Raw genomic sequence first — 26,827 nt, forward strand, 5'->3', positions numbered from 1 at the left:
GGAGGCGGCGGCGCCGCGGCGGCGGCGGCAACTTTTCCGCGCCGGACTCGTGGGCGGAGTGGGGGGTGCGCCCGGCGGGTCCCCAGCCCTTCGCGAGGGGGAGGGCGCCGCCCCGCCGCCGGTGGCTGGTGGGGGCGGGCAGCGGGGATCGTGCATCTGGCGGCGGCGGCGGCGGCAGAGTCCCGGGGCGCCCCCTACGGAGCGGGGGAAGGGCGGCCCAACCTTTACCCGCTCCCCGGGAACCCACTGGGGACCCCTAGCCACTCCCCCCCACCGGAGACCCATGAGACCCATGAGAGCGTGGTGGGGAGGGCGGGTCCCACAGAGACTGGGGCAGGTCAAGGTGGGCACGGAGTCCGCGGCAGGGTGGGAAGGGGGAGGGCATATGCCCGGCTTGGGGTTAGGAGGGATGGATATACGGTGCCTGGACTCCTGGGCTACCTATCTGGCCTTTGGTGGGGATGGGGCAGAGAAGTGGGTGGGGGTCTCCCAGAGTTCCATGGATGGCGGGTGACAGTGGTTCAAGTTCTCGACATATCAGCCAATGAGTGGAGGGGAGGCCTGCCATTGAGGAGATGGGGTGGGGGCCCAGCATTGTAGCCCCAGCTTGGTGGAGACCCCTCTCCTCCCTCCTGGCCCCTCCTGGCCCAGGAGAGAAGAGCTCATTCACGGTCCCTTAGGAAGGGGGCCCAGGGTTTGGGAGACTCCTGGAGGGCTGACGCCCAGCCCCCTGTCGCCGCAGTCCTCATGCCCTTGGGCTGTGGGAGGGTGAAAGGGCCCAGACTAAAACCTGAACCTTGCATTCTAGCCCCACACTGACCTCTGACCCCAGCACTGGACTTGACTGCCACCAAAGCCCCCAGCCCTACACTGACTTGCCTATCCAGCCCAGCCAGGCCCCGCCAGACCCCATGGCCTCCTGAATGCCTTGAAGGTGCAGTGGGCTCTCTGTCACCTGCCCCCTCCCTGCCTCGGCCCTAACCCGCTGCCCGCTTATGATGACGGGTGGTGGATGAGGGTAAGGCTGGGCGGGGGGGGGGGCGGTGTGGGACCCCTGGCATGAAGGGTGTCCTCTGGCAGCCCTGCCCATGCCAGCCGGAGCTGGAGGGCAGTACCCAACAGGTGCCCCGGCTCAGAGGCGAGGTGATGTGGGACACACCCTGTCCGCTCGCCCACGCACCCTGCCCGGGCCAGCCCGTGCGCATGTGTTCACATGCCGCCGTCCTGGGAAGGCACGGGCCCTGGGGCCGGGTGCCAGCTCTGTCCCAGCTCCCAGAAGGGCGCCCATTGGCCTCTGCCCTTGCAGGATGTCCTCTGGGAGCTCCTTCAAGACCCCAACTGGCAGGCCTCGTCTGTGGGCCTAAGAGGGGGCCCGAAAATAGCTGCGGGCCTGGCCCAGGGCTGGCACGCGGAGCACATGCGTGACAGGGCGTGTCCCGGGGGGGTCGGGCCTGTCTGTGCTGGCCCGGCCTCCAAGTCTCCGCAGACCCTTGCTCACTGGAGAGCCACAGCGGAGGCGGATGCTCCAGGGTCCTCCCGGGGACCCCTGTATCCACCCCTGACTGTTGTAAGTGGAGGCCAGATGTTCCGTGGAAGCTGCAGCTGCTGGGCAGATCCCTGTCTCATCTGCAGTCCCAGGGTGACTGGCCCTATGCTCAGGGTGGGTAGAATGGGGTGACCGGCTTGCTATGGGCTCAGGTGGCACTTTGATATACCTTAAGGCATTTTTCAGAGTGTGCCCTTCGCCTTGGGAAGCTGAGTGGAGGGGGGTCTGTTTGCGGTGAAGAAAACCACCGGGAACCCTGGGTGGGGGGCACCTTTCCCGCCCCTCACTGGGCTGGCTGGCCAGCCCCTTCCTATTTGGATACACTTTCTGCCAGGAGCAGTCCTGGCTTTTCCTTAGATTTACTGCCTGACCTTGGGCCTGGCTCTGAATTCCTGCGGGCCTCAGTTTCTCCATCTGTAAATGGGGAGCGTCGGAAAGCAAGCGGAGAGAAGCGCACTTCCCCTTCCTGTGGCAGATCCCTCGTGGGGCACTCTGGCCACCTTCCCTCCTGCCTTCGGGTGTCCTGGGTGGACAAGGAGGTGTGTCTGGAGAAGGCTGGTCACCTGGGAAGGACGTACACGGGGGGCAGTGGACGTGGGCGTGTGGGAATCCTTGGGCAGAGAAGGACGCCGCCATGCTGGGCACGGCTGAGTCATGCTCCAGCGGCGCCTTGCCCCAGGGTGCTGGAGCTGGCGCCACCCTGGGTGTGGTCACTGAGCTGTGGCCCTGGGCAGAGCAGGCCTGGGTGGTCTGGGATGGGGGGCCTGGGTTGAGCCGCCAGGAAGCTGACAGCTGAGCCTCTAAGACCCTTGGCCTTCCCCTGGCCTGGGTCTGGCATCACCATCCAGGACTGTGGTCACCCACACCCTTAGAATGCCTTGGGGATCCTGGGGGCCCTAAGCCTTGGGCCTGGGAATTTTGGGGGTGTTGAGGAAGGAGGACATGACCCAGAAGCCAGTGATTTGCCTTGAGGCCAGGGGCCCCCCAAAACACAGGCCAGGACCGGGACGTGGACCTGTGAGGACAAGGCAAGGGATGAACATGGCAGAAGGGTGTGCCCCTCAGTTAAGGGCTCTCAGTGTGGACGTTAGGGGGCCCCTGGGAATTCTGTGACTGACCCTAGGGGGATTAAAGTTTAAGGCAGGGGTTGGAGTTTGGTGTGGCGTGGCTGGGCGCAGTGGGGGCTGGGATATGACTTGCATGGTTCCCCTATTTATAACAAGTGATTCAGTCCTCACTTACTCACCCCTTCCTGGGCCTGGCCCCTCCCCCCAGCCCTGGGTGGGCAGCGGGGGCCCACCCACTTGCCACTGTCCTGCCCTCTTCCACCCAGGTGCCAGCTTCTGAGGGCTGCCCATCGGGCCGGTTGTTATGGTCGCTGTGCTGGGCCTGGGGTAATGGATGGGGGGCTGGTGGTCAGGCGGCACTTGGCTGGGCAGCCCAGGTTGGCGGCTGGCTCTGGGCCCGGCCCAGGGAGCCTCTGCGGAGAGTCTAGGCCCATTAGGCAAAGCGTTAGTGACAGGCTGGGAGGGCGGGCGGTGGCGGGCAGGGCGGGGCCTGTAGCCCTTGGTATTTTCCGATCCCAGCTGCTCCGAGAGGGTGGAAAGTATTTGGGGACCAGGCTTGGGGGCGGTGGTGGTGGCGCCCCCGGCGGAAGCTGCCCCTGATTCATTCTTGGAGCATGGGGTTGGGGGGGGGCAGCAGTACGCCTGCCTGCTTCCGTCTCATGCCTCCACGCCCTGTCTGCCGAGCGTACTCCAGCATACATGGACACACACATACATGCACACACACGCACACATACATACATGCACGATACATACATGCACACATACGTACATGCACACATACATACATCGGTGTGGCTCGGGTCCTGCTTTGCTCTCTCGGCCCAGGGGCCCATCTTCTCCCCAGGCTTCCAGCTGCCAAGAACTTGGCCTTCCCTGGACACCACCTCTTGTGAGCCCGAGAGGCACACCATTGGTAACGGGGGCCCTGGCTCCTGGGTACCTGCATGGCAGTGCCCCATCCATGAGAGACCCAGGCCTTTTGTGCCTTTAGGGATGGGGAGTGGCCTTGGCCCCGGCCCGGGGCTCTGTGCAGGGGAAACCCCACAGGAAACGGGCCTGGCCAAATGGCCGCCCTTCCCGTTCTCGTCCCTGGGACACGAATGTGCTGTCTCACTTCCGGAGGCGGCCCAGGGAGGCCGGCCGCCCTGCAGGGCCTTGTCTGCTCCCGGTTGGTGCCCCCAGACCCTGAGGGGACAGGGTTGGGCTGGGGCCTGCTGGGAAAGCGGGTGGCCAGTGTGTGTGTGTGCGTGTATGGGACGGGTCGGGGAACAGAGCAGGACATCTCTCTCCACCTGTCTCCCAGTGGTGGGTGCCACTGGCTCTGGGCACCAGGGTCCCGCCAGTGTTTGGAGTCCTCATTTCTACCATCTTTACTGTTTCTGCCTGATGACGACAGCCCAGCCCCATCTTAATTACACGTATCACTTCTGAGATCCTTACCGCGACATCCCTGCTTTGCAGATGGGGAAAGGGAGGCCCAGAGAGGTTGAGTGACTTTCTAGGAGTCACCCAGCTAGGAAGCTACAGAGCCAGGGTTCAGATCTGCCCAAATTGGCTCCAGAGTTGGGGTGTCCTAGCCACAGGGCTCTTGCCATTAAGGAGATCTCCATTTACTGAACATAGGGCGGCTTCATGGGCTTGTGACCATGCAGCTCACAGGGTCTCTCTTGCTTAGAATGACCTGAAGCCTGGATTAATGTTCTGCTGTCAGCGTCTTGACATTCTTAACTTGTGAAGAAGGGGTCCCACAATTTCATTTTGCACTGATTCCCGAAAGTTCTGGAAGGCGGTCCTGGTGCTGGGCACTTGCTGAAATGACATACGCACTCTCGGTGAAACTTCCCTGTGCTATGCAGTTGAGGCCCTTGGCTCTGTTTTACAGATGGGGAAACTGAGGCTTGGAGGGCATTTGGAAAACTGCTGAGTGGGGATTTGCACCTTGAGCCTGAGTCTGGTGCTCTTGGGGATGTGTGTGCCCGAGGGGAGAGCTGGACACCCACTGCAGGCATCTGCTCTGCTGGGGTGCAGGCTGAGGCCTGGCTACTGAGGAGACGGGGCCATGGGGGGAGGCCCTGGTGGTTTCCTCCTGCCCTTTAGGCTTCTAGGAAGTGGCGCCAGCTGGGGTGAGATCACTTCCTCACCCGCCTGCCCGCCACCCCCTCGACTTCCTCTCCTCATGGCCCCATTTAGCCCGCCCAGGGCTCACTGGTGGGGAGGGGCGGGAAAAGCGGGGGGGGGGGGGGACCTGGCTCTGGGAGTCCCTGCAGCCTCCTTGGCCCAGAGGGATTTGGGCATCTCTGCCTCTGGGACTGAGGGCAGGGCTGCGGTGGGGGTGTGCAGCCTGATGGTACAGCATTCTCTTCTGCGGCTGCTGCGTGCGGGGAGGAGGGCTTCCCTCCGTGGGCAGCAGCAGGCGGGGGCACCCGCAGGACAGACATCTTCAAATCTCATTACCTCCTTTGCTCTCTCTCCCCCCCGCCAGGTGCCAGCCGCTGGCCCCACCCGGTGCCCCCCCACCCCTGTGCCATGGCCGGCTGGGGTTCCTGGGGATGGGATTTGCTGCCTGTCACAAATCACATTGCCAGGGATTTCCAACCGACCCTGAGCCCTGCCTCTGGGGCTTCCACCACCGCCACCACCGCTGAGGACACTGCCCGAGGATGGGGGTGGGGGTGGGTGGCACAGAGGCCCCTGCTGTCTGCGTCCGGCCTGGGGAGCAGGGCTTAGCTGCTTGTGAGCAGAGTCCACACCAAGTCGTGTTCACAGTGGCTAAGTTCCGCCCCCCGGGACCCCGCCTCCTCCGGCTCTGCGGCTGTGCCTGCCTGTCCCACTGTCGGGGCCTCCCTGGGCTCTGCCTCCCGTGCCTACTGAGCTGAAACACAGTTGATTTGTGCAGACTGGCTCAGTTCAGCAGGAACAGGAGTCGAGCCCCCTCGGAGCCTGTGGCGCCTGCCTTCCTTGGGTGGGCTGATGCCTGGGGGGTGGGGGGTGGGGGGAAGACTCAGACCTGTGTCTGGAGGAGGGACTTGGGGAGGGATGTAGCCTGGAATGGGGTAGGTGGACCCAGCTGTCTGCTGCAGGCCCCCTCCCCCAACAATGTACTTGGGGAGGGCCTCCTCCAGCACAGTCCTACCCATAGCTGGGCTGTACTCCTGGGGAGAACGGGCAGGTGGGTGGTTGCCCTTCCATGAAAAAGGGAAAAGCTGTGTCTGCAGCCCCCCACCCCCCACAACCCTCCCAGCCTGGAGCCTTTCCCTCCCAAGCCTGGTGGGGCATGGGCCAGGCAGGCCTGTACCTTCCCAGCAGCCAGTTACTCAAGAGGAAGCTGCCTTGGGTCCCCAGACCGTTAAATGCCAACTCCAGCTTCCGGAACCAGGCTGGCCTGACCTGAGTGTGCCTGGCCCCTTCTCACTGAGCCCTGCAGCTTCCTAACTCTGGGGGAGGAGCCCTGACACCCTCCTGGCACATGGGGCGGGGAGCAAGGTCCCTGTGAGTCCAGAAAGGACACAAACGGGCCTTTTCAGTCCTCAGGTGGTGCCAGGCTGTCCAAGAGTTGAGACTGTCCAGTATCAGATGGGATGGGGCTCTTTTTGGAGTGAGACTGGGGAAACAGGGAGCAGCCCCCTAGGGCGTCAGGGCTGGCCCAGCATTCCTGTCCCACCTGGGGTAGCGGCCGACATGAGCTTGGGGCAGGGGTCTGTGTTGTGTGTGGCTCCTGTCGTCCAATTAAAATAAAAGCTGCCCCCTGCCTCATTCCTGAAGGTCTGATAGTTTGTGAGTTTGTGGTTTACTCCTTCCTCCCATCCCTGCAGTTTTGGCCTTTTGGGTGGGGAGGGTTGATGGCCCTGAATTTACTGTTCCCGCACCCTGAGCTCCTGACCTCACAGGATCTTCATCTCTGTCCCACCTGTTCTGAGGAAAGCCAGTTTAGTCACATGGGCAGAGAAGGCTGGAAGGGTGACCTTGAGGGGTGTCCTGGGATTAGGGGGTGACCCTGAAGGAAACCCTGACTTTCAGGGCTGATGCAATGACAGAGAGCACTGTTCTGGGAAGGACCTAGATGGGGTCTTCATGAGGAATGCCCCAAGCCCAGGACATTGACCCGAGTGTTCCTGGCCCCAATGGGGGGGGGCGTCAAACCCAACCTCTGGTGGCAGCCAGTGGTGACCCTGAGGGAAACACTGGGCATCCAGAGATAACTGGGACCTGAGGGTCCTGAGCTAGTGATATTTGGGGGTGGCTGAGACATAAGGGAGAGCTCTGGCCTGAGGGAAGACTTGGGGTGCTGGTATCTGAGAATGCCGGCAGGGAACTTGGGCTTGAAGTGGGCATGTGTCACGAAGGAATCCCCGGGCCCAAGGGGGACATTTTTGTATGACTTTGAGAGCTGAGGGGCACAGTAAGGGGGAGAGGCCCAAGTCCGAGGACGGCGTCTGCAGGCAGCTGAGACTACAGGGTGAAGGAAACGCCAAGCACGCCGGGACTGCCACCTCTACCCGAGCAGGCCTCCAGGCGGCGCAAAGGAGCACGCCGGCCAGCTGGAGTCCGCCGGCACATACCTGCGGGAACGGGCGAGGCGGGGCGGGAGATGGGTCCGTGTCCAATTGGCCCTCTTTGGCGGAGGGCGTCGCCACGAGCCAATCGCTGTGCCCAGCGCAGCCGATACTCCGCCCACGACTGCGCGCGCCGCCTTGGCGCCCTCTAGCGGCCAGCCCCGCCCCTCCGGGAAGCTTGTCCTCGCCTGCCCCGGCCCTGACGGTGACCCAGACACACTTTGTTCACCCATCTGTCACTCTCCAAAGACAGGCAGATCCCAAGGGAGGTCCTGCTTCTCAGGGAGCCAGGGAAGGAAGGCAACCGAGGGCCTTCTTCGCAGTCCCCCAGGCCACACCGCTCCCTCTACTTGGGGACTCGAAAACCTCATCCGCGGCGTAGGAGTCCCGGGCCGCACCCGGGCCGCGCCCCTCACTGACCACGCCCACCCTTTCTCGCCAACGCCAGAGCCCGCCCACCAAGGCCTAACCCAAGCCCAGGATTCCCATCTTTGTTTGGTGGGTGGGGAGCGGTATGTCTTCCCCTCCCAGGTGCACCCAGCACCTGACACGGCCCCGGTGCTCAGCAACTTGGGAGACAAGTACCCCCAGTAGCGGTGTCTGGAGCCAGGGCACCCCCTAGTGGCCGTTGCCAGCACTGTAAGGACCGTGAAGCCTGAGGTGGCCGGGGTCAGTGGGCTCCAGCATAGTAAAGCTCTGTCTCTTCCTAAAATTGGTACCCTTTCCTTAAACTTTGGAACCCCAGTTTTCTCCTCTGTAAAATGGGAAGGATATTCCTCCCGACTCGTAGGACTGTTGGGACAGGCGTTGTAACAGGTGACAGGTATAAAGCACTCCTCTTGGGGGTCAGCCCTATCTGATAGTATCTACACTAGAGCCACTGGGTGAAACCATCAGTCTGCACCCTTCCATCCCTCTCTTGAAGTTATGCCCCGAGCAAGCAAGGCTGGAGATTTTCTGTGGAGGGATCGGGGAGCCCTGGTCTGGGGTGGGGGAGAGGGGACACACCTCAGTCTCAAAAGCTGTGTTCCATATCAAAAAAAAAAAAAAAAAAAAAAAGGAGAAAGGAAATACAATATACAGTTCAATAAATAGAAAAAAAGTTACAAAATGACATGATTTTGTCCTTAATTACAAGAGGAGAAAAGACAGAGGGGGGTGATTGGGGTGGGACACTCTCCCTCCTCGTCCCTGGGCCAAGGTGGGGCAAGGGAGACCCAAGAGAGACAGCAGCTGCGATTCAGAGCCACAAATAGAAAGGCAAAATAGAGGGAAATATGGAAAGGGAGAGTAAGATGAAGGGGTGGAGCAGGGACATGGAGGAGGAGAAAGGCAGAGCCAGAGACAGAGCCAGAAAATGCCAAGATGCCAGTCTCTCTCCTCTCCAGATCTGGGGTGGGGGTCCCTGGCTCTCCTGGGCTTGTCTCCCCGCAACACCAGGTTTGGAGGACAGCATGAGCCTGGCTCAGTTCCTGAGTTGTATGTCCAGTGACTAGCAGGTAGGGGGAGGGACAGTAGTGACCCCTCGAGCCCACACTGGGACCTTGGCATCCTCGGGAATGGGAGTCCTGGCCGGACTGGGGGGGTGAGGTATGTGGCTGAGGCCTGAGGCCTCTTTAAATCCTTCAGTGGGGATGAGCCATCGGTCCCAGGTGGGCAGCCTGGCACGGGTATAGGGCTGCGGAATGGGGCCCCTGAGGCAGTGAGGGGAGGGTATAAAAGGAGATTTAGACGCCCTAACACAAGTCCCCTGGCCACCCAGAGTGGGGTGTGGGGAGGGTCTGCTACATTGACTTTAAGAGCCAGTTTCTGGAAAGTCCTGCCTTGCAGCCCCCACCCCCACCCCCAGTCCAAGCCATAACTGGGAGTTTGGGGAGGGAGAGCTTGCCTATTGCTTTTGGGGTGCCCCAGGCGGGGTCATACCAGCTGCCCAAGCACACACCCCCTTCCAGGCCTCTGGGTGGTGGTATGGCTTCTGATCCTTGCGTCTCGCACACTCGCACACTCCTAGGCACGCATGTGGCAGGACGTCACCCCCCCCCCCCGTGGTCCCCCCTCCAGCAGGGTTTGGGGGGGATGGCAGGTAAGACCACCTAGCTCTGGCCAGGCTCCTTCCCTGACTTAATACTGAAATGCCACATGGGCCCCCAGTGTTGAGGCCCCTGATGGAGAGCTGGCACCACAGGAGCAGGGGCCAAGGGGGTCCCCGCCGCGGCCTGCTGCCCCTCAGCCGAAGCGCTCCCGCACCAAGAGCATGAGCTTCTTCTTGCCCTTGTAGGTCTGTTTGAGGTTCTCCAAGAACTGGGCGAACTGCAGGTGCCCATCAGGCGCCAGCAGGAAGGTCTCCCGGGCCTGGCCCAGGAACTCGATGAAGTCGCCATAGTGCCGCGGGCTGATGTGCGTGAGGCGGGAGTGGCTGGTGGCGATGTAGGCGGCCACCGCGGCGTCCAGGAGCTGGCAGAGCGGAGCCCGGTCGGCGCCTAGCGGCTTGGCGGCGCGGCGGGCCCCCAGGGGCCCCAGGCCAGGTGCCGCGAGGGTCCAGCGGCGCAGGATGTCAGAGAGCATGGGGGCGCAGTGGATGCTGCGGATGATGAGGGGGACGATGGCGGAGAGCTCGTGCCGGCCCAGCGAGTGGCTGAGCGAGCAGGCCCAGAGCACATCGTTGACGGCGGGGTGGCTGTCCTGGTTGAAGGCGATGCTGAGCTGGGCCAGGGCCAGCGCGGCCAGCTTGTAGGCCCGCAGCGGCAGGCCGCGCTGCTCCATGTAGCGCGCCACCGGGAAGAGGTGGGCGTGGCCCAGGCCGCCGGCCGCCGCGTCCAGCACGATCTGGTAGGCGGCCTCGAAGGCCGCGCGGTTCTTCTCACACAGCGTGAGCGCCGGCAGGGCGCAGTTCTGCGGGTCTTTCATGGCGCACTGCAAGGCCAGGGTGCGCGCACAGGCCCAGAGCTCCTCCCGCTGGGCCGCGTCCAGCTGCAGCCGCGACAGCGTGGCGTGCGTGGTGCCCGTCACCGCCACGATGGTGGCAGCCTCCACCGGCGTGAATAAGGAGTACCAGTTCTGCATGATATTCATCAGGGCTTGCGGGCCTGGGGGCGGCAAGAGGGCAAAGTTGGCCAGGAAGGAGGGCAGGGGCCGCTCGGGTGTGCCCGGGTTTGCCCTCAGGCCGCCATCCCCGCCCGCTGGGGCTGAAGACACAACCCCTCTGCTTCCACCCCCAGCTCGACACAAACCGCACTTCATCCTCCAGAGGGGGGTGGGGAGAGTGCGTGGGGGGGTCTACCTATGCTTCAGGGCTCCTGTCCCTTCTCCAAGCCACTTCAGCCTGGCCAGCTTCCAGGCCTTCGTCCAGCTCTGTCCCCCCAACCCGCCTCCCCACCAGCGTAGCCCTGACCTCCGGCTGGAGCCAGGGAAAAGGCTCTGCTTCTCTCTCCACAGGGAGATGGGTGGCAGGTTCCCTCCGGGACTCACCGATCTCTGTGGCACAGCTGACCAGCCACCGCACCATCTCCCGCCGCCGCCAGGTCATGGTGTTCAGGGTCATGCGCATCACCTGCGCCCGGGAGGGGAGAGAGAAGGGGATCACCCAAAACCTCGCACTGGCCTACAGAGGGGATCAGGGATCCTGAGGGGCCCCGGAGACTCGGGCGTTAAGGGTTGAATCGGCGGTGAGCCACGTGATCCGGACAAGTGGCCTCACATCCTGGGCCTTCATTTTCCTCCTCTGTAAAATGGGGATTGAAAACCTCTACCTCAGGGTTCTCTTCTAAGAATTCAGTGCAAATTTTCAGGTAAAGATCTTGCACAGAGTGGCTCAGTTGGTTGAGTGGCTGCCTTTGGCTCAGGTCATGGTCTCAGGGTCGTGGGATCGAGCCCCGCGTCGGGCTCCCTGCTCACCGGGGAGTCTGTTTTGACCTCTCCTTCTCCCTCTGCCCCTCCTGCTCATGCTCTCTCTCTCAAATAAATAAAATCTTAAAAAAATAATAAAATAAAAAATAGTTGTTTTAAAAAAAGATCTTTTTTTTTTTTTTTTTAAGATTTTATTCATTCATTTGACAGAGAGAGACAGCTAGAGAGGGAACACAAGCAGGGGGAGTGGGAGAGGGAGAAGCAGGCTTCCCGCTGAGCGGGGAGCCTGATGCGGGGCTCGACCCCAGGACCCTGCTATCATGACCTGAGCCGAAGGCAGACGCTTAACGACTGAGCCACCTAGGCGCTCCCTTCCAAAAAAAAGATCTTGCAGAGTATCTGTTGCTTCAAAGTGCTCAGTCCATGCCAGCATTACTGTTACTGCTATTATTGTGGGTGTTATCCTGAGGCTCCGTGGTGCCTACCCCAGACAGCAATCCAACCTGCCCGTTCTCTCTGGAAAGTTCCATGCTTCACGTCAGCAGATTTCCCCCTGTGGGCCCCAACAAAGCACCTGCCCTTCAGGCCCCTACCTTCTTCAGGTCCTATCCCCAATAAGCACCCTCCCTGTTTGCCTCCCCCTCAGGGCCTGTCTGGTGGACTCTGCCACTGGAAGCTCCTAAGGAGTGGGTCACCTCTCTCACCTCTCTAAAGGATCCCTCCCTCATCTCACCTCCCCCAGGCCCCCTACAATGATTCCACTTCCCCACAGGAGATTGTTTGGGACTAATTCCGCCTTCTGCAGGCCCCCTGGGGGCAGGTTCTACCTGGGAAGGTCCCACCCCATCCTGCAAGCCTGCCCCAAAATATTCTCCATTCTTACTTTACTTTGGCCCACACTCTTGAGGCCCTGCCCCCTCCGGGTCCCACACCCTGCAGCTGACTCCTCACCTACAGGCAGTACCCATGTTGGTCTCTGACTTGCCCCAGCAGGACAGCCCTTGCCTGGCCCCTGGCAAGGGCCCCAGCTCCCAGGCCCTGCCTCAAGGACTTTCAACCACAGACCTCATCTGCAGAGGTGGCTTCTCGCCTTCAGGACCCGCCCCCTCAGCAGCAACCTTTCCTTCTAGACTGGTCCCCCACAGGCCCTGCCCCCAAGCAAGCTCCTCATCCAGAGGCTCTGCTCCCTGGGCTTCAGCCCAACCCACCCAGTGGGCACACCAGCTCCAGGCCCCACCCCAAGGCCAGCACCCTAGGCCAGGCTTCTTCCTGTGGCCCACCCACTCAGCTACAGGACCCGTGCCCCGCATCCTCCTCCTCAGCCACACCCCCAGGAGGGGATGCCCACCTTCAGACTCTGCCCTGGAGTCCCTCATTCACAGGCCCATCCCCCACTGGTGACCCCAGTCCCCCATTCCCGGGACCCTTACTCCCAGAGCTGCCACTCCCGCTGAGGCCTGTCCTCAAGCAGCATCCCCCCTCTGACCCTCACCTGCAGGCCTAGTTCCAGCGCAATGCCCAGCAGCGTGGTGTCGGGAGGCGCACTGGCCGGGGTGGCCGTTTTGCAGGCGTCCTGCGCCAGCTTGAAGAGCAGGGCAGGCGAGTGGATGTTCTGCTGGATGGAGCCCAGTACCACATGCAGCCACTTGGGGTCTCCTGGGGTGCAGGGAGGGAGGAGGGCACAGTCGGCACACTGGGCACCAGCCCCTGCTGCTGCCTGACCTGTCCACCCAGGTTCCTCCACCCAGGTGCCCACATGTGAGGAGGCAGAGGTAGCCGGCAATGGCTCTGGGAAGATCCAGACCACTCTTGGCACTCCCTCTCTCCTCTCCTCTCCCCACCACCCAGCAGGAGGAAGCCACCTAGGGACCCCTAATTGTCAAGGGCAGGGATTCTGGTCCCAGAACACCAGGGTTCAATCCCCGTCCCGCCATTCACTAGCTATGTGACGCCGAGCGAGTCGCTTGACCTTTCTGTGCCTCAGCTGCCCGATCTGTAAAATGGGTCACACTAGCGCAAGGGTACCTGCCTCCCAGGGCCACGGTGAGCCCGTACTCGAAAGGCTTTCATGGGTCAAGAGCATACAACTGTGAGCTTTGATTGCTCTTATCACTGGCCCAGAGCCTACAGTTCTGTCACTTCGCTCCTGCGCTCCTCAAACATTCTAGGCACGGTCCAGCCTCAGGGCCTTTGAACTGGCTGTTCCCTCTGCCTGGAATGCTCTCCCGGCCTGGACAGAGCCCTCCCCAAATTCACGAGGAAGCCCTCATCCCCAGCATGATGGCATGAGTGTCCTGAGAAGAGGAAGAAATCGGGAGCGCTCTCTTTCTCTGCCTTGTGAAGACACAGCAGGAGGGTGGCAAGCCAGGAGGAGAGTTCTCCCTGGGAACCCACCAAGCACCCGGACCTTGGACTCCCAGCCCCAGAGCAGAGCTGTTATGGCGACTCAAGGTGACAGGGACACCAGATGCAGCCAACAGCTCCGCCCTCTTGGCTTAAGTGTTCATCTGCTTTTCCTCCTCCACGGCCCTTGTTCCCTGCTTGCTCATAAGTGACGTCACTAAGTATTTGGCCTTGTTTAGGGTCTGTCTGCCCCCCCTAGAATGGAACACCACAGGGCACAGGCCTTGGAACAGTGTTGGTCACTCCTCAGCACCTGGGACAGTGCCTGGTCCATCTAGAAAGTGCTCAAGGAAGACAGAAATTTGATGAAAGGATAAAAAGGAGAGGGAAGGGATGAGGGAACAGAGGAAAGAGAAGGCAGAGGACAGGGGAGCGGGGGAACGGGACAGGGGGCAGCCTCTGTCCTCACCCTTGGCAGCTGTCAGCATGGCAGAGGCCAGCTCACACTGGCGCGTCTCCAGGTGGCCAAGGATGAACCAGCGGGGGAAGCGGTTGCTCATGATGGAGTCCAGCGGGTTGGGGTGAGCTTCTCCGGCTGGAAACGCTGTCTCCAGTACAGGCAGCCTGGTGGGGGTGGAGGGGGGAGAAGCAAGCCCATGCTGAGAGGAGGTTGGAGCCTCCTGCCTCAACTGGAGCCTCCCTGCTTGCGCCAGCAAAGCCACGGGCATGCAGGAAGATGGAAGATGTGTGTGCCAGATGTTCACTGGAGTACTGTTTGTGCTCATCACCTGGGGGTCGATTAAATAAACAATGCTCTATTCATGCACCAAGGGCTGATAAAAATGTGAGAAGATTGTTTGTGTCCTGATGCAGCCCCCCAGTAGTCCTTCTGTCACCCCCCTTCCCATTCTCATTCTGCTCCAGCCACTGTTCCCCTCAATGTCCCTCAAATACAACCAGGCACAGTCCTACCTCAGGGCCTTTGCATATGCTATTCCCTCTGTCAGGAACACTCTTCCCCAGACATCCTTGCAGCTTCTCCCTCACCTCCCTCAAGTCTCTCTTTTAAAAAAAAAAAGATTTTATTTATTTATTCGTCAGAGAGAGAGGTGGGGAGGGAACACAAGCAGGGGGAGCAGCAGACAGAGGGAGAAGCAGGCTCCCTGCCAAGCAAGGGGCCCGACGGCAAACTCGATCCCAGGACCCTGGGATCATGACCTGAGCTGAAGGCAGACGCTTAACGACTGAGCCAATCAGGCGCCCCTCACCTCCCTCAAGTCTTAACTCAAATATTTTTCAGTGGGTTCTTCCTTGACAGCCCCACATGTGAAATTCCCACTCCCAACTTCTCCCACGCCTTCTTTGCTATAGGTCACCACCTGACACACAACATAGCTTACCTATTAATTTAATACTTATTTAAAATAACTTATTATTTTATCTCCTTCACTAAAGCGTCAGCTACATGAGGGCAGGCATTTGTGACTATTCTGTTCACTGCTGGATCTCCAGCAGCAGTACACAATGGGTGGATGGACAGCAAAGATTTTTGGAATGGCTTTACACACCCACTAGGGGTATATTGCTAGACGGCCCATTCTATGGGCTGTCTAGCCCGTATATATGTATTTTATATGTAGAAAGTTCTTCAAAGTTGTTAGATGTGATCAACAGCATGCAATAGGAGTTAAGACTATTCTGGTTTCAGGGCGCCTGGGTGGCTCAGTTGGTTAAGCGACTGCCTTCGGCTCAGGTCATGATCCTGGAGTCCCGGGATCGAGTCCCACATCGGGCTCCCTGCTCAGCAGGGGGTCTGCTTCTCCCTCTGCCCTCTTCCCTCTCGTGCTCTCTGTCTCTCATTCTCTCTCTCTCAAATAAATAAATAAAATCTTTAAAAAAAAAAAAGACTATTCTGGTTTCAAATATTATCGAAATTTCCTCGACATGTGACTCTGGACACACCTTAAGCGTGTTTATGTGTAAAATGGGGGTAAACATGCTTATTTCTCTAGGTTGGTAAGATTACATGAGGTAGGGGCGCCTGGGTGGCTCAGTCGGTTATGCATCTGCCTTCAGCTCAGGTCATGATCCTGGGGTCCTGGGATCGAGTCCCGAGTCGGGCTCCCTGCTCAGCGGGGAGTCTGCTTCTCCCTCTGCCTCTGGCCTGCTCGTGCTCTCTCTCTTTTTCTCAAATAAATAAATAAAATCTTTAAAAAAAAAAGATTACATGAGGTGATGTGAGTCATGGATTTGGACTAGGGATCAGCACCATTTTTTTTTTTTTTGCACAGGTTCGGACAGTCAATATTTTCGGCTCTGTGGGGGGGCCATTTGGTCTCTGTCACAACCATTTAATTCTGCCATTGCCACGCAAAAGTAGCCCCAGACAATACGTAAATGAATGAATGTGGCTGTGTGCCAATAAAACTTTATTGCTGGACACTGAAACTCGAGTTTCATATTACTTTCCATGTGTCACAGAATATTCTTTTGATTTATTTCTAAACACTTAAAAATGTAAAAGCTTGATCTGATCTCATGGGTTTAACACATGGCAGGCCACATCTGGCCCAGGGGCTGTCATGTGCTGGTTCCTGGCTTAGAAATCACAGCTCTTCACAGATTACTCTTTCCAAATATTCTGGAAAGATGCACCCTAAATTGTTAATAGGTATCTCTGGATGATGGGATCAGAGACCGGGGACAGAATTCACCTTGTTGGGCATGGTGTACTACCCAGTGGGGCCTTTAAAAATTCTGCTTCTGTGGTCAATTGGTACATGAAAAATGATAAGGTTATTCACAGCAATGTTTTGGGGGAAACAGTGTCAATTGTCTATCAACTCTAAATTGGTTCTTTTATGATACATCCTTATAGCAGTTCACATGCTATGTGATACAACCAAACCTTTAAGATGCCAAGTTCAGTGAAAATAAGGAGGAAGGAACAGACACAGGATGCATCATGGGTGTAAAAGGAAGACCAGCCTTCAATTTCCAGATTATGGGTTTGCAGAAATCTTGATTCTTGTGGGATAGATAAGAAGAAAGTGGTGACACTGCGTGTCTCCAGAGAGATTTGGGTAAGCGGGGACAAAAATGTTTGGACAAGAACTCTGAATTCTGTGCCATGTGGATCTCTCTCAAATTCAAAATGATATCATACATGTTTGCTTAAGAATCAAAAACACAGGGCAACCTGGGATGCCAGCCTGGGGGAGACAGAATCAACCAGCTTGTGAGTTTCTGGCGGGAGGATGGGGCTCCGAGGGTGATTGTCACCCTCCAATCCTGCCCAGTCCCCTGGGCCGAGTCCCCAGCAGCCCATTCTCACCTCATGGCTCTCAGCGCGAGGCGGTAGGCCAGGTCGGGGTCGTGGGGCAGCAGCGCGGTGAACAGGTATCGGGCACAGGTGTGCATGGGCACGCTCTCCCGGAAGAGTCCTTCTCCGAATCCGCTGAAAGGACCCCCTACAGGGGCATCCTGAGCTCAGCTCTCCCCGCGAGGGCTCATCACCCCCCCCCAGGTCTCCTCACACCCCAGGCTCTGAGGAGGGGATGGGCTGGTCCCCAGGTAGAGCGGCTGGGGCTAGGGGCTAGAGAGGTGGGCGGGGGAGGTAGTGCAGGGCTGAGACAGAAAAGCCCTGGAAAATCCGAAGAGACCCTGGGCACGCCTTGCCGGGGCGGGCAGGATGCAGATGCAAGGCGGGGCTGGAAGGTAGAGGTGGGGCTACACCTGCTCCAGGGGTGGGGCCTCACAAGGACCAGGCTCCCTGACGCCAAAGGGGGCAAGGGGCGGGGCCTTCCCCTCCCCGCCCCCCCCCAGCCCTATTGGCAGCAGGCACTTTCTAGGGCTGATCTCACCTTTAAGGTAGCAGTGAACTGTAAGGGCCAGGAGAGGCGGCCTCCTGATCCAGCAGCCACCAGGCCACTAGAGGACAGGGGCAGGACCCCCCCCAACCCCCCCCCCGGCTGGGGGCGGGGCCTCACCTTCCAGCAGCAGCCCCGCCTGCTTGCGCAGCACCTGCACCAGCCGCTCGTCCAGCTCCACCTCCTCCAGCAGGGCGAGCAGCTGCTCCTCGCTGCGCACCACCTTGTCCTGCGCGTACAGTCCCTCGGGCAGGGCCCGCTGCTGCCCCAGGCCCAGCAGTGCCACCTCAAGGGCCAGCGCCAAGTAGGACTCCCCGGGGCTCCCGGGCACCGGCACGTGCTGGTAGGCCGCCTTCCGCTTCTCGGGCCCCGAGTCTGTGGGAAATGGGTTCCAGGGCTGCTGGGGGGGGGGAGGGGCGCCCCCTCCGGGGACCCCGGGGCCTCTTCAACTCAAACACGGGGACTGGGGGGTTGGGCTTATGGGGAACCCAGCAGCTCCCAGCACTGACCAGACACCTTCTACCAGCAGAGAGGTGGGTCTGCGGTGGCCTTGCTTTCAGGAGAAGTGAAGTCTGTTGGCTCCTGGCACTGGCCAGGGCGTGGGGCCAAGTGTAGAGACGTCACCAAGGATAAGAGTGTGGCCCCACTTTCTTGGGGTACTGGGCTGGGGAGGGGGAAGGGGAAATGTCCCATTTCCTCCCAGGGGCCCCAATGTAGGTACCTGGGTAAAGGGTGAGGGTCTCCTCCTCCAGGCGGCAGGCTTCCAGGAGCGCCCTGCAGAGGCAGCCAATGGGGTCCAGGGGGTGGCCCACCCATCCTTCCGTGTTGGTGATGCAGATGTTACCTTTCTGCAGCAGCTCTGCAGGCAGTATAAGGGGCTCAACGCCTGTCCCCCACAAGTCTAGGTAGGGGGGCTTCTCTCCTTGAACCCCAGCCCAGCCTCCCGGTGCCCGCCCACCACCTGCCCACCAGGCAGTCATCCTCTCTGCCCAGGAGCTCTGTAGCAGCCCTCACCTCCACAGCCTTGGCCTCCTGTCCCACAGCCAGACCCTGGCCTGGCAGAGACACAGGGGTGAAACTGGGCGCTTCGGAAAACATCCACCCACTGTCTTTCTCCTCCCTCCCACCTCTCGAGCCCAACTGGCTTTCAGGGCCCCATGTGGCCACCTGCCCCATCTGAAAGCCCCATTCTCCAATCTCCTCCCATGAGCCGTGCCCTCTCCTGCCTCTGGGCTCCTGCCCCTGCTGTTCCTTCTACCTGGAATGCTGTTCCTCCTTCCTCTCCTCCTGGGAAACTCCTGTACATCCATAAGATCTCAGCATAGCTCTCACCTGTTCTGGGGGGCTTTCCCTGTGCCTCTAGGCCAGGGCAGGACTCTGCTGGGGTCTCAGGTCCCCCAGGGTTCCATGACACCCGGGGTTCAATTTCCTGATAACTGACCCATCACCCAGACAATGAAACTGGTGGCCTCCCTCCTGCCTCCCCATAGCTTATCCACAAACATGTTCTTTTTTTGACCCATACGGTGTGGCTTTTTTTTTCCCCCTCTAACACAAATTTGAATTTGTTTCCCATGTTTAAAAATCAGTAAATTGTACATTGCATAATGCAGATTTCTGGCCTGTCTTGGAAAATTGGAAGATCTGGCCACACTGCGTCCCTGTTCCTGAAAGACTTGTGACTGGCACCCGCCCCATACCACAGGGGCTGGAAGCTTGGAAACTACAAGTCCCAGGCTCCTTTGTGTGAAGTACGGAGGCTGGGACAGGAGGCCCTGATTCTCCTGCAGCCTCCGTGAGCAGGTGTGTGGCTGTCTGCAGGGCACAGACAGGAGGTTTTGCCAGCAGGTTCCGAGTATTCTCTTGGGAGAGGCCCCCCAGCCAGGGCTGCAGGCTGCTGAGCTCACTGTCAGCAGTTTGCTGCAATCCCTGTGCTTCTGAAGTTCAAGTTCTTGAACCTGAGCAGTGGCTTCTCTGATTTTCAATCGTACAGCCCTTCCGGTACTTTTGTGAGCCCTCAATCCCCCGTATTAAATTCTTTTTGGCTCAAGACTCCTTCGGGTGGCCTGGCTTTCCTGATGGGACCCCGAATCGGCATCTGTGCCTACGGCCCAGGGGAGCAGGGCAGTCGTGGCACCCACCTTTTTTCTGCTGCTTGTAGCTCTCGAGCTGATGCAGCCGCTGTAGCCGGAGCGTGTTGATGATGGCCCCTGCCAGCCGCAGGGCCTGGCGGGGGTATCCGTGGGCACGCAGGGTGTCCACGCGGGCGCAGGCGGTGGGGAAGGGCTCGCCCAGCCACAGTGGGCGGCCCTGGGGGTCAAAGGTTGGCTTTTCACTGCCCATGGTGCCTGTGAAGCTGGGGCCGTAGGAGTCGCTGGCCAGGATCCTCTGCAGGTGGGCGTCACTCCAGTGCAGCGACCCGGCCTGGAGGGCACGGCAGAAGACGGTGTGGCGGGAACCTGCGGCCGCCGCCTCCTCTTCCTCCTCCTCCTCCTCCGGGCCTGCGGGAGGGGCGCCCACATGGCCTGGTTAGGGGGCCCTAGCGCTCGGGCTGAGGCCAGCTCCCCTGACTGAGCGCCAGCTTGGGACTAGGCCCTGGGCACAGCGATGGTGGTGTGTCATCTGCCCAGATCCTTTAAATAGCCTTTCCAAAGATGCGTGAGCACGTGCTGTGTGTGCATGTGCGTGTGCATGTGCGTGTGCATGCGCGCGCGCGCTGCGTGTGCATGTGTATGTGCATGTGTGTGCGCGCGCACTGGGGGAGCTATTACAGCCCTTCGTGTCAAAGGACAACGGAGGGTGAATAACTGTCCATATGTCTGTCCATCCTGCCCCCTCCCCAGACTTCATCCCTCTCTTTCTCCCTCCGTCTCTCCCCATACCCCATTCCTCTTTCTCCTCTCTCTCCCTCCATCTCTGCCTCTCTCTCCTAAATATCTTTTTCCTTTTCTCCCAGTGCCCCCCACCCCATCCCCGCCTCCACGGCCAGGAGGAGGCTGAGTGGGGAGACCAGCCCAGAACTACCGGCGTCTTAAGCCTTTCCCTTCATGCACCTCAAGCTGCCCGCCGCCCTGGCCTGGGCACTCACTCCCTCCTGGCGGGGAGGACAGGCAAGGGCCGGGGGCCCCTCTCCTACCTGGGCTGAGGGCCACGGTGGGCTGCAGGCTGGGCCCGTCGAAAGAGTAGTTGCCCTCTTCCAGCGGGCACACATCCAGCTTGTCCCACTTGCCAAGCAGCTGGAGCCAGCTCACCCGCTCCTCTGGTTTGCAGTGGGGGCTCAGGACGACACACACCCACAGGGCCCCTGGGGACGGAGGGCGGCCAGTGAATGTGGGCATGAGGGAGGCTTGACATTCACGCCAACAATAGCCGCACACACGTGTGGAGTGCCTACTGTGTGCTGGGCACTGGCCTCTGTTTACCCCTCATCTCGGGCCTCGGAGGTTGCAACCGATAGTCTCTTCACGTTACAGCACAGAGAGGCAAAAGCAGTTGCTCAAGGTCACACAGCTGGGGAAGTGGGAAGGCAGGATTCGACCCCAGGCTGTCAGACTCCTCTTGCTGTTTTTTTCCCCTATAGCACTTACCACCCTGTATTACAGGGGTCAGCAGACTACTGCCCGTGCATAAAACTGAACCCGCCACCTGGTTTTGAATGGCCTGCAAGCTAAGATTTACTTTTCCATTTCTAAATGGTTGGGGAAAAATACATCAGAGGAATATTTTGTGACTTGTGAAAATTACATGAACTTCCCATAAATAGTGTCTCTAAATACGATTGTGTTGGAATGCCGCCAGAGAAGCTGTGACAGAGACCAACGGCCCACAGAGTCAAAGGGACTGACTACCGGCCCTTGCAGAAAAGGACTAATGCGTCTGTAGTATTTTTCGTCGGTCTCCGCCGCCAGGTGTCAGCTCCGCAGCTCCGGAGCGCAGGGGGTCAATCCCTTGTTTCCTGCCCAGCCCCCCACCCCCCCAGTGCCTCGGGCATCAGAGGTGCTAGCGAACACGGAAGGGATTCGGGGGCCAGAGGCTAATGTCGGGGTGAGCACGACCTGGCAGCCAGAGCCCGCCGGGCGCCGACGCCCCGCTGCGCGCCACGCGCCTCGGGCCAGGCCTTACCCAGCTCGTCCCACAGCTGCCGGCACTTGTCGGTCATGCCCGCGCCCTGCTGCCGCCACAGGGCCAGGCGCGGGTCCTGCAGGAACTGCTCGGTCATGAGGATCAGCATGCGCGCCCCGTTGGAGTCCCGCATCCGCAGCATCTCCCGCACCTGTGCCGGGATGGAGGCAGGGACGGCGTGGTGAGGAGGGGGCGGGGCGCCAGGGCCTTGAGTCCCGGGCCGCCGCGTGCCCGCCGTGCCCGCGCAGCACCTTGCTGAACATGGAGCGCAGCTGCCGGCTGGCGCCGTAGTAGCCGCCGTTGGACAGCAGCTGCTTCACCTGCTCCTGGATCTGCTCCTCGTCCAGGTGCCAGCAGTTGGCGTCCTCGATGCCTGCGCCGGCCGTGGGGTCTGGGGCACCTGCGGGGAGGGAGGGACAGTGAGGCTGGGGTTTCCAATCTCCCTCCGGCCCCCTCTGTCCACCCCCGCCAGGCCACGTTGATCCCGATCAAAGCCCCTCCCACCGGAGCCCGCCAGCTCCCGCCAGCTCCCGCCAGCTCCGCGTTCACTTGCCGTCCTACTTGACCATCCATGGGCTCAGCGCATCCGCTTTTCCACACCCGCAGGTCACCCCAACACCCCATCATCCACCCATCGCCATCCTCAATTATCCACCGCTCATCCATCGCCCCCACCCTCCATCCTCCCCCATCCTCCCACAGCCTCTTGCAGCTCCCAACCCTCCCAAGAGCTCCCGGTCTATCCCCCACCCATACCCCACCCCTGACACCCCCATGGGCCACACATACCCTTCATGCCCTCTACCCACCCACACTCAGGCCGGCTCCTGTGCTCTTGGGGCACCCACACCCTGGGGCTGAAGCTCCCCGTGCCCGGGGCCAGGTCAGATCCAGGATCTGCCACTTAGTAGGTGTGTGACCTCAACTTCAGGCAAGGGCGCTCTCCCCACCCCCACTCAAGGATCAAGGGGACCTGAGGATGCCGCCACCATCAGGTCCCCGGGGGGCCCTTACCGTGCACCAGGTTGATCTCGGAGCCCAGCAGGAGGATCTCGTCAGCCAGGCGCTGGGCGGTGGGCAGCACCTCGGTGTGGTGGGCGCTGATGAGGTACTGCACGAACTTCTGCAGCTGGTCTCTGTTCATCTGGGACAGCGTCTCGGAGATGGGCAGCCGCAGCTCCACCTGGCGGGCATGCCGAATGCGGTACAGCGACAGGGCCACCACGTGGGCGCAGTAGAAGAGGTCACGGTTGTCGCAACCACAGCTCACAGACGTGATCTTGCAGCGGTCAAAGCTGATCGAGACGTGGTAAAGGCGCTCGGGCTCTCCGGGGCCCCCCAGCTCCCGGATGTTTCCGCTCAGATGGAACCCTAAGACCAAAGCCAAGCCAGCCACCGCTGTGTCACCCCAGGACGGGGGTGCTCGTCCATGGTGCACGGCAAGACCCAAGTGCAAATCCCATGGAGTGACCCAGCGCGCAAGCCACTTAATCTCTCTGTCCAATGGGAACGGATAGTGACATCTTCCTCATGCGTCTGTAAGAGGATTTAATGAGCTAATATTTGGTAAGTGCTTAGAACCCTGTAGGCATACAGTCAAATGCTTGCTTCTGTTCTAATTCTGAAGAATATCATAGTGATGATGCTGAAGGTGGTTTTCTCAGCCCTTGGGTTACTGTGAATACGGCCCGGGCTCCAGGAGTCCCGTAACTTCCTGGGAAGATGCCCAAGGCCTGTGACACTTGGGGGTGAGGGGCTGATGTGGCAGGCGAGGGGCCAGGCCACTCCATCACCCCTCCCTGGCCCCTGGGGAGCCCAGATGCCAGGCTTATCCAACTGGTTGGGCAGCTCAGGCCCCATCTGGCCCTGACTGCGTCATGCAGAGAGAAGGCAGCTTCCTCATACCGGCTGAAGATAGCCAAGCCTGTGGTAGGCTGGGCCATGTCCAGGCAAGGGGGCCCCCACGCTGACAGGGTTCAGGGAGGGTCATCTTAGCCAAGCCCCTGCCTCCAGCTAGGAGGTGTACTGTTCCTGGCTCAACCTCTACTTGTCCCCTTCTGAGCCCCACTCCCTGGGGTCTAGAATCCTCTTTCACCTCTAGTTCCAAACCTCTGCCCCCTACCCTCCCTCACCTGGACCCCACTGCCTGAGGTCTAAGACCACCCCTCATAGCTAATCTTAAACTTCTACTCAAGGCTCCCACCTAAGCCTCTTTGCCTTAGATGTGACACCATTCCTAAACATCTGATCCCAACTTCCACCCGAGTCCCTCTGCCTGAGGTCTAAGACTACTTCTTACCTCCGGCTTGAAACCTCGGCCCCACAGCATCACTGGGTCCCTCCGCCTGAGGTTTGTAACCTCCTCTCACTCTGGTTTACAAATTGCTCCTCAGCCCTCCTCCCAGCGTCACCACCTCTACTCCCGCCCACCAGTCAAGCTGTTTGAGGACTCTAGGACCACCCTTGCCTTTAGCTCAGAATCCCGTACCCAACCCCCATAGTGGCCCTCCACCTAGGATCTAGAAATAGCCTCAGTCCTCCACCCTTAGCTGGCTCTTGCCACCTAAATTCTGGGACCTCCCCTCCCCTGCTTTCTGGATCACCATCCTTCTCCCGAGCTCCGTCTAAGCCTGCGGCCTGGGGTCTAGGCAGATCTCTGATCCTAAGCTCACAATATCTTGTAAAACCCTCTCTGGGCATTGAAGCCAGAGGTCTGGAACCTCCCCTCGCCTTGGCCCAGGCCCCCCTCTACTCCCTTCTCCTCCACACCTGCACTGGACCTCCTGGCCTCCCTGGCAGAGATGGGGGCAAGCACTCACCCACTTGCAGCACTCGGTCTACGGCCCCGCTCTGCAGCAGGTGCAGCCCGCGGGTGAAGGGCACCCGGGCATCATGCTCGCCCTCCGGGGGCTGGTAGCCCAGGGACGAATACATACAGATCTCCCGTTCGCTGCGCGGGAATGACCAGAACACAATGCGCTTCTGGACGGGCTCTGGCACCCGGGAGAACCGCTCTTCCACCTGTGGGAAGGGCGGTGTCTTAGAAACCCGGCTTGAATCCTGGCTTTGCCACTTACAAGCAGTAGGACTCTGGGCAAGTCACTTTGCCTCTCTGAGCTTGTTTTTTCAAGTGTGAGGTGGGGATGTTAACAGCACCTGTCTCCTGAGTATCGCACTTGCAATAACACCTGGCCTGTACTCAGTGTTCTAGAACTTTCTGCTACTTCCCTCCTGGATGTCAGGTCTGAGGTCCTGACGTAACATAGTCTCACCTCCCAGGCTTTGAAAGGGCAGGAGAAAGGGAGACAAAAGTGATAAGAATAGTGATCAGGCCTCCATATTCTAAGTCTACACTATGTTAAAAGCTTTGTGTATGTGATTTTCCATAATTTTCATAGTAACATCTCAGTGATACTAGTTATCACCGCATTTTGCAGCGTGGATAGTCTGAGGCTCAGAGATGGGTTGAATTCACTTGCTCAGTCTCAGCTGGCAAGCTCGGACTCCCAAGACAGCCTCCGTTCTCAGCCTCCAAGGGCCTGCAGGAAGGGAGGGATGTCCTCACCACCCCTGTGGGATTTGGGCAGTGAACCAAGCCGGTTGAACCAATGTTCCAAACTAGGCTTGCTACTCACTGGCTGAGTGACCTTGGGCAAGTTTCTCAACCTCTCTGTGCTCCAGTTTCCTCAAAGTGGGAGGGAGAACAACAACTCCAAAGGGCTGCAGAGGTTCCAGGAGCTTCTGAGGGCCAAGAGCTTTCCTAGCATCAGGCCTGATCAGGGCGGGTACATGGGAACCATGAGAGATGGTTTCAGGATTATGCTGGGTGTCTCACGCACAATAAAGGGGCAGCGACCTCCCAGAGCTCCCAGGGCTGGGTTTCTGGGGGAAGTGGGAGGACCAGTGCCTGGCTCAGGCCTCAGGGACAGTTGGCAGATGACTAAGGAGGGATTTTCCAGGCCGTGAATCAGAGCCTGCCCCATCCACACTTGGCCCAGACTCATCGGTCCTAGCAGGCTTCCTAACTCTGGAGAGGCCAGGGAGCAAAGAACACCCCCCAAAGCCAGAGAGAGGACAGAGCCTATGGGGACTGCAGCAGGCTTGGTCAGAGCCAGGCCACATCTCCACTCCCCAGGGGCATACTCTGAGGCTGGAAAAGGGGACTCCAGCCGCCCCAGCCCTGAGGCATTGTGGCAGAACCCCCAGAAACTACAGAGGTAGGATTCCAGGGGTACCTGTACTATGACCCAAGCCTTGCCCTTGCTGCCGACCTACGGAAGGACTAGAATGGCTGGGGGACAGAGGGAGGGTGAGCATTGGGAAAATAGGAGGAATGTAGGAGGGTACCCTAACACTGGAGGGGTTGGGCAGCCCCAGGTGGGAGGTGGTCCCAAAAGTACTGAGGGAGGGGAGCAGGACTCCAGGGAAGGATCTGGAGGAGGAGGGGGGTTCCCCAGGGGACAGGTGGATTCTGGAGGCATGGATTGGGGACAGAAAGGAGTATCTTGAGGCTGGAGTCTGTAGAAATGGGGGAGTTCTTTACTGGGGGTGTGGGGCAGAGATCTGGAGTCTCTAGGGGATGAGATGGGGGTGTCCCCCAAGTGGGGGTGGCTTGTAGGAGTTGGAAAGAGGAGTGAGGATTGAATGGGGTGCCTTAATTGGGAGCTGAGGATGAGGTGGGAAAAGAGGGTAGCCAGGGTTGTGCGAGGACCCTGGGGCAGGAGAAGAAGGAAGGGTCCTGAGCTAGGAGCTAGGGCGCTGAGGGCATCCCTGTGTCTTGTGGGATGGGGGGCAGGGATGGCAGGAGAAATGGGGGTGGGTTACAGGGCTTGAAGGAGTGAAATGGGAGGATGAGAGGGTGTTTCGGGGCGGACTTAAGGATCCTGGAGAGGGTCTCTGGGGATGTCTCGTACGCGGGCAGGTCCGGAGGCTGGGGGTTGGGCAGGGCAGGAAAAGGCAAGTCGGAGAAGGGGTTGGGAGTGCGTCCCTCCCCTCCACCCCTCGTCACCTGCTCGAAGGCCCAGGTCTCGGCTACTCGCTTGGCACTGAGGTCCAGCAGCGCCTCGGGCCGGCCCCGGCCGCGCACGGCCCCGGCCCCGGCATCGCGCTCCTCCGGTCCCGCGGGGCAGCCCCGGCTCCGCTTGGCCACTGGGGGGTCCATCGGCCGGGCCGGGGCCGGGGCGGGGCCTGTTGGGGGTCAGTCCGATGCCCGCTTTGCGTCACCTGCTCCCGCGCCCCCTTCCCGCTTTCCAGTTCGTCTTCCGCGCTCGGCCGCCCCGGGACCCCAGCCGCACCCACCCCCGCCCGGCGCCGGGCCGGCCGGGTGATGCGGCCCCTTTAAGACTCTTCACAACAATGAAGCTGCCTCAGTCGCCGCTTTATCCTCCGCCGTCGTCCCGCCCCCACCGCCCGTCCCCATTGGACCCCCCTCGGCCTCCGAGAATGTCCTCCGCTATTGGCTACACCGCCAGACTCGTC

At 60.0% G+C, this 26,827-nt stretch overlaps 1 protein-coding gene across 3 annotated transcripts; it reads right to left on the bottom strand.

The window, feature by feature from the left end:
• Positions 1 to 8,240: 8,240 nt before the first annotated feature.
• On the bottom strand, positions 8,241 to 26,737 carry ZSWIM4 (zinc finger SWIM-type containing 4). Of its 3 annotated transcripts, none has more exons than XM_021705588.2 (14): positions 26,358 to 26,737; positions 24,169 to 24,370; positions 22,364 to 22,720; positions 21,601 to 21,749; positions 21,350 to 21,500; positions 20,364 to 20,531; positions 19,369 to 19,728; positions 17,949 to 18,086; positions 17,348 to 17,602; positions 16,693 to 16,828; positions 13,828 to 13,982; positions 12,508 to 12,671; positions 10,638 to 10,719; positions 8,241 to 10,255 (listed from the first exon to the last, which is right to left on the bottom strand). In XM_021705588.2, exons 1-14 carry the CDS (start codon positions 26,508 to 26,510, stop codon positions 9,396 to 9,398), a joined length of 3,330 nt encoding a protein of 1,109 aa, XP_021561263.1. In that variant the 5' UTR covers positions 26,511 to 26,737; the 3' UTR covers positions 8,241 to 9,395. The 3 variants fall into 3 exon arrangements, with proteins under 3 accessions (XP_021561263.1, XP_044769003.1, XP_044769017.1); XM_044913068.1 differs by having other exon boundaries at positions 19,369 to 19,717; positions 20,353 to 20,531; XM_044913082.1 differs by lacking the exon at positions 19,369 to 19,728.
• Positions 26,738 to 26,827: the final 90 nt, after the last annotated feature.

This window comes from Neomonachus schauinslandi, chromosome 1 (genome assembly GCF_002201575.2).
Source record: "Neomonachus schauinslandi chromosome 1, ASM220157v2, whole genome shotgun sequence".
Classification (NCBI taxonomy): Eukaryota; Metazoa; Chordata; class Mammalia; order Carnivora; family Phocidae; genus Neomonachus; species Neomonachus schauinslandi.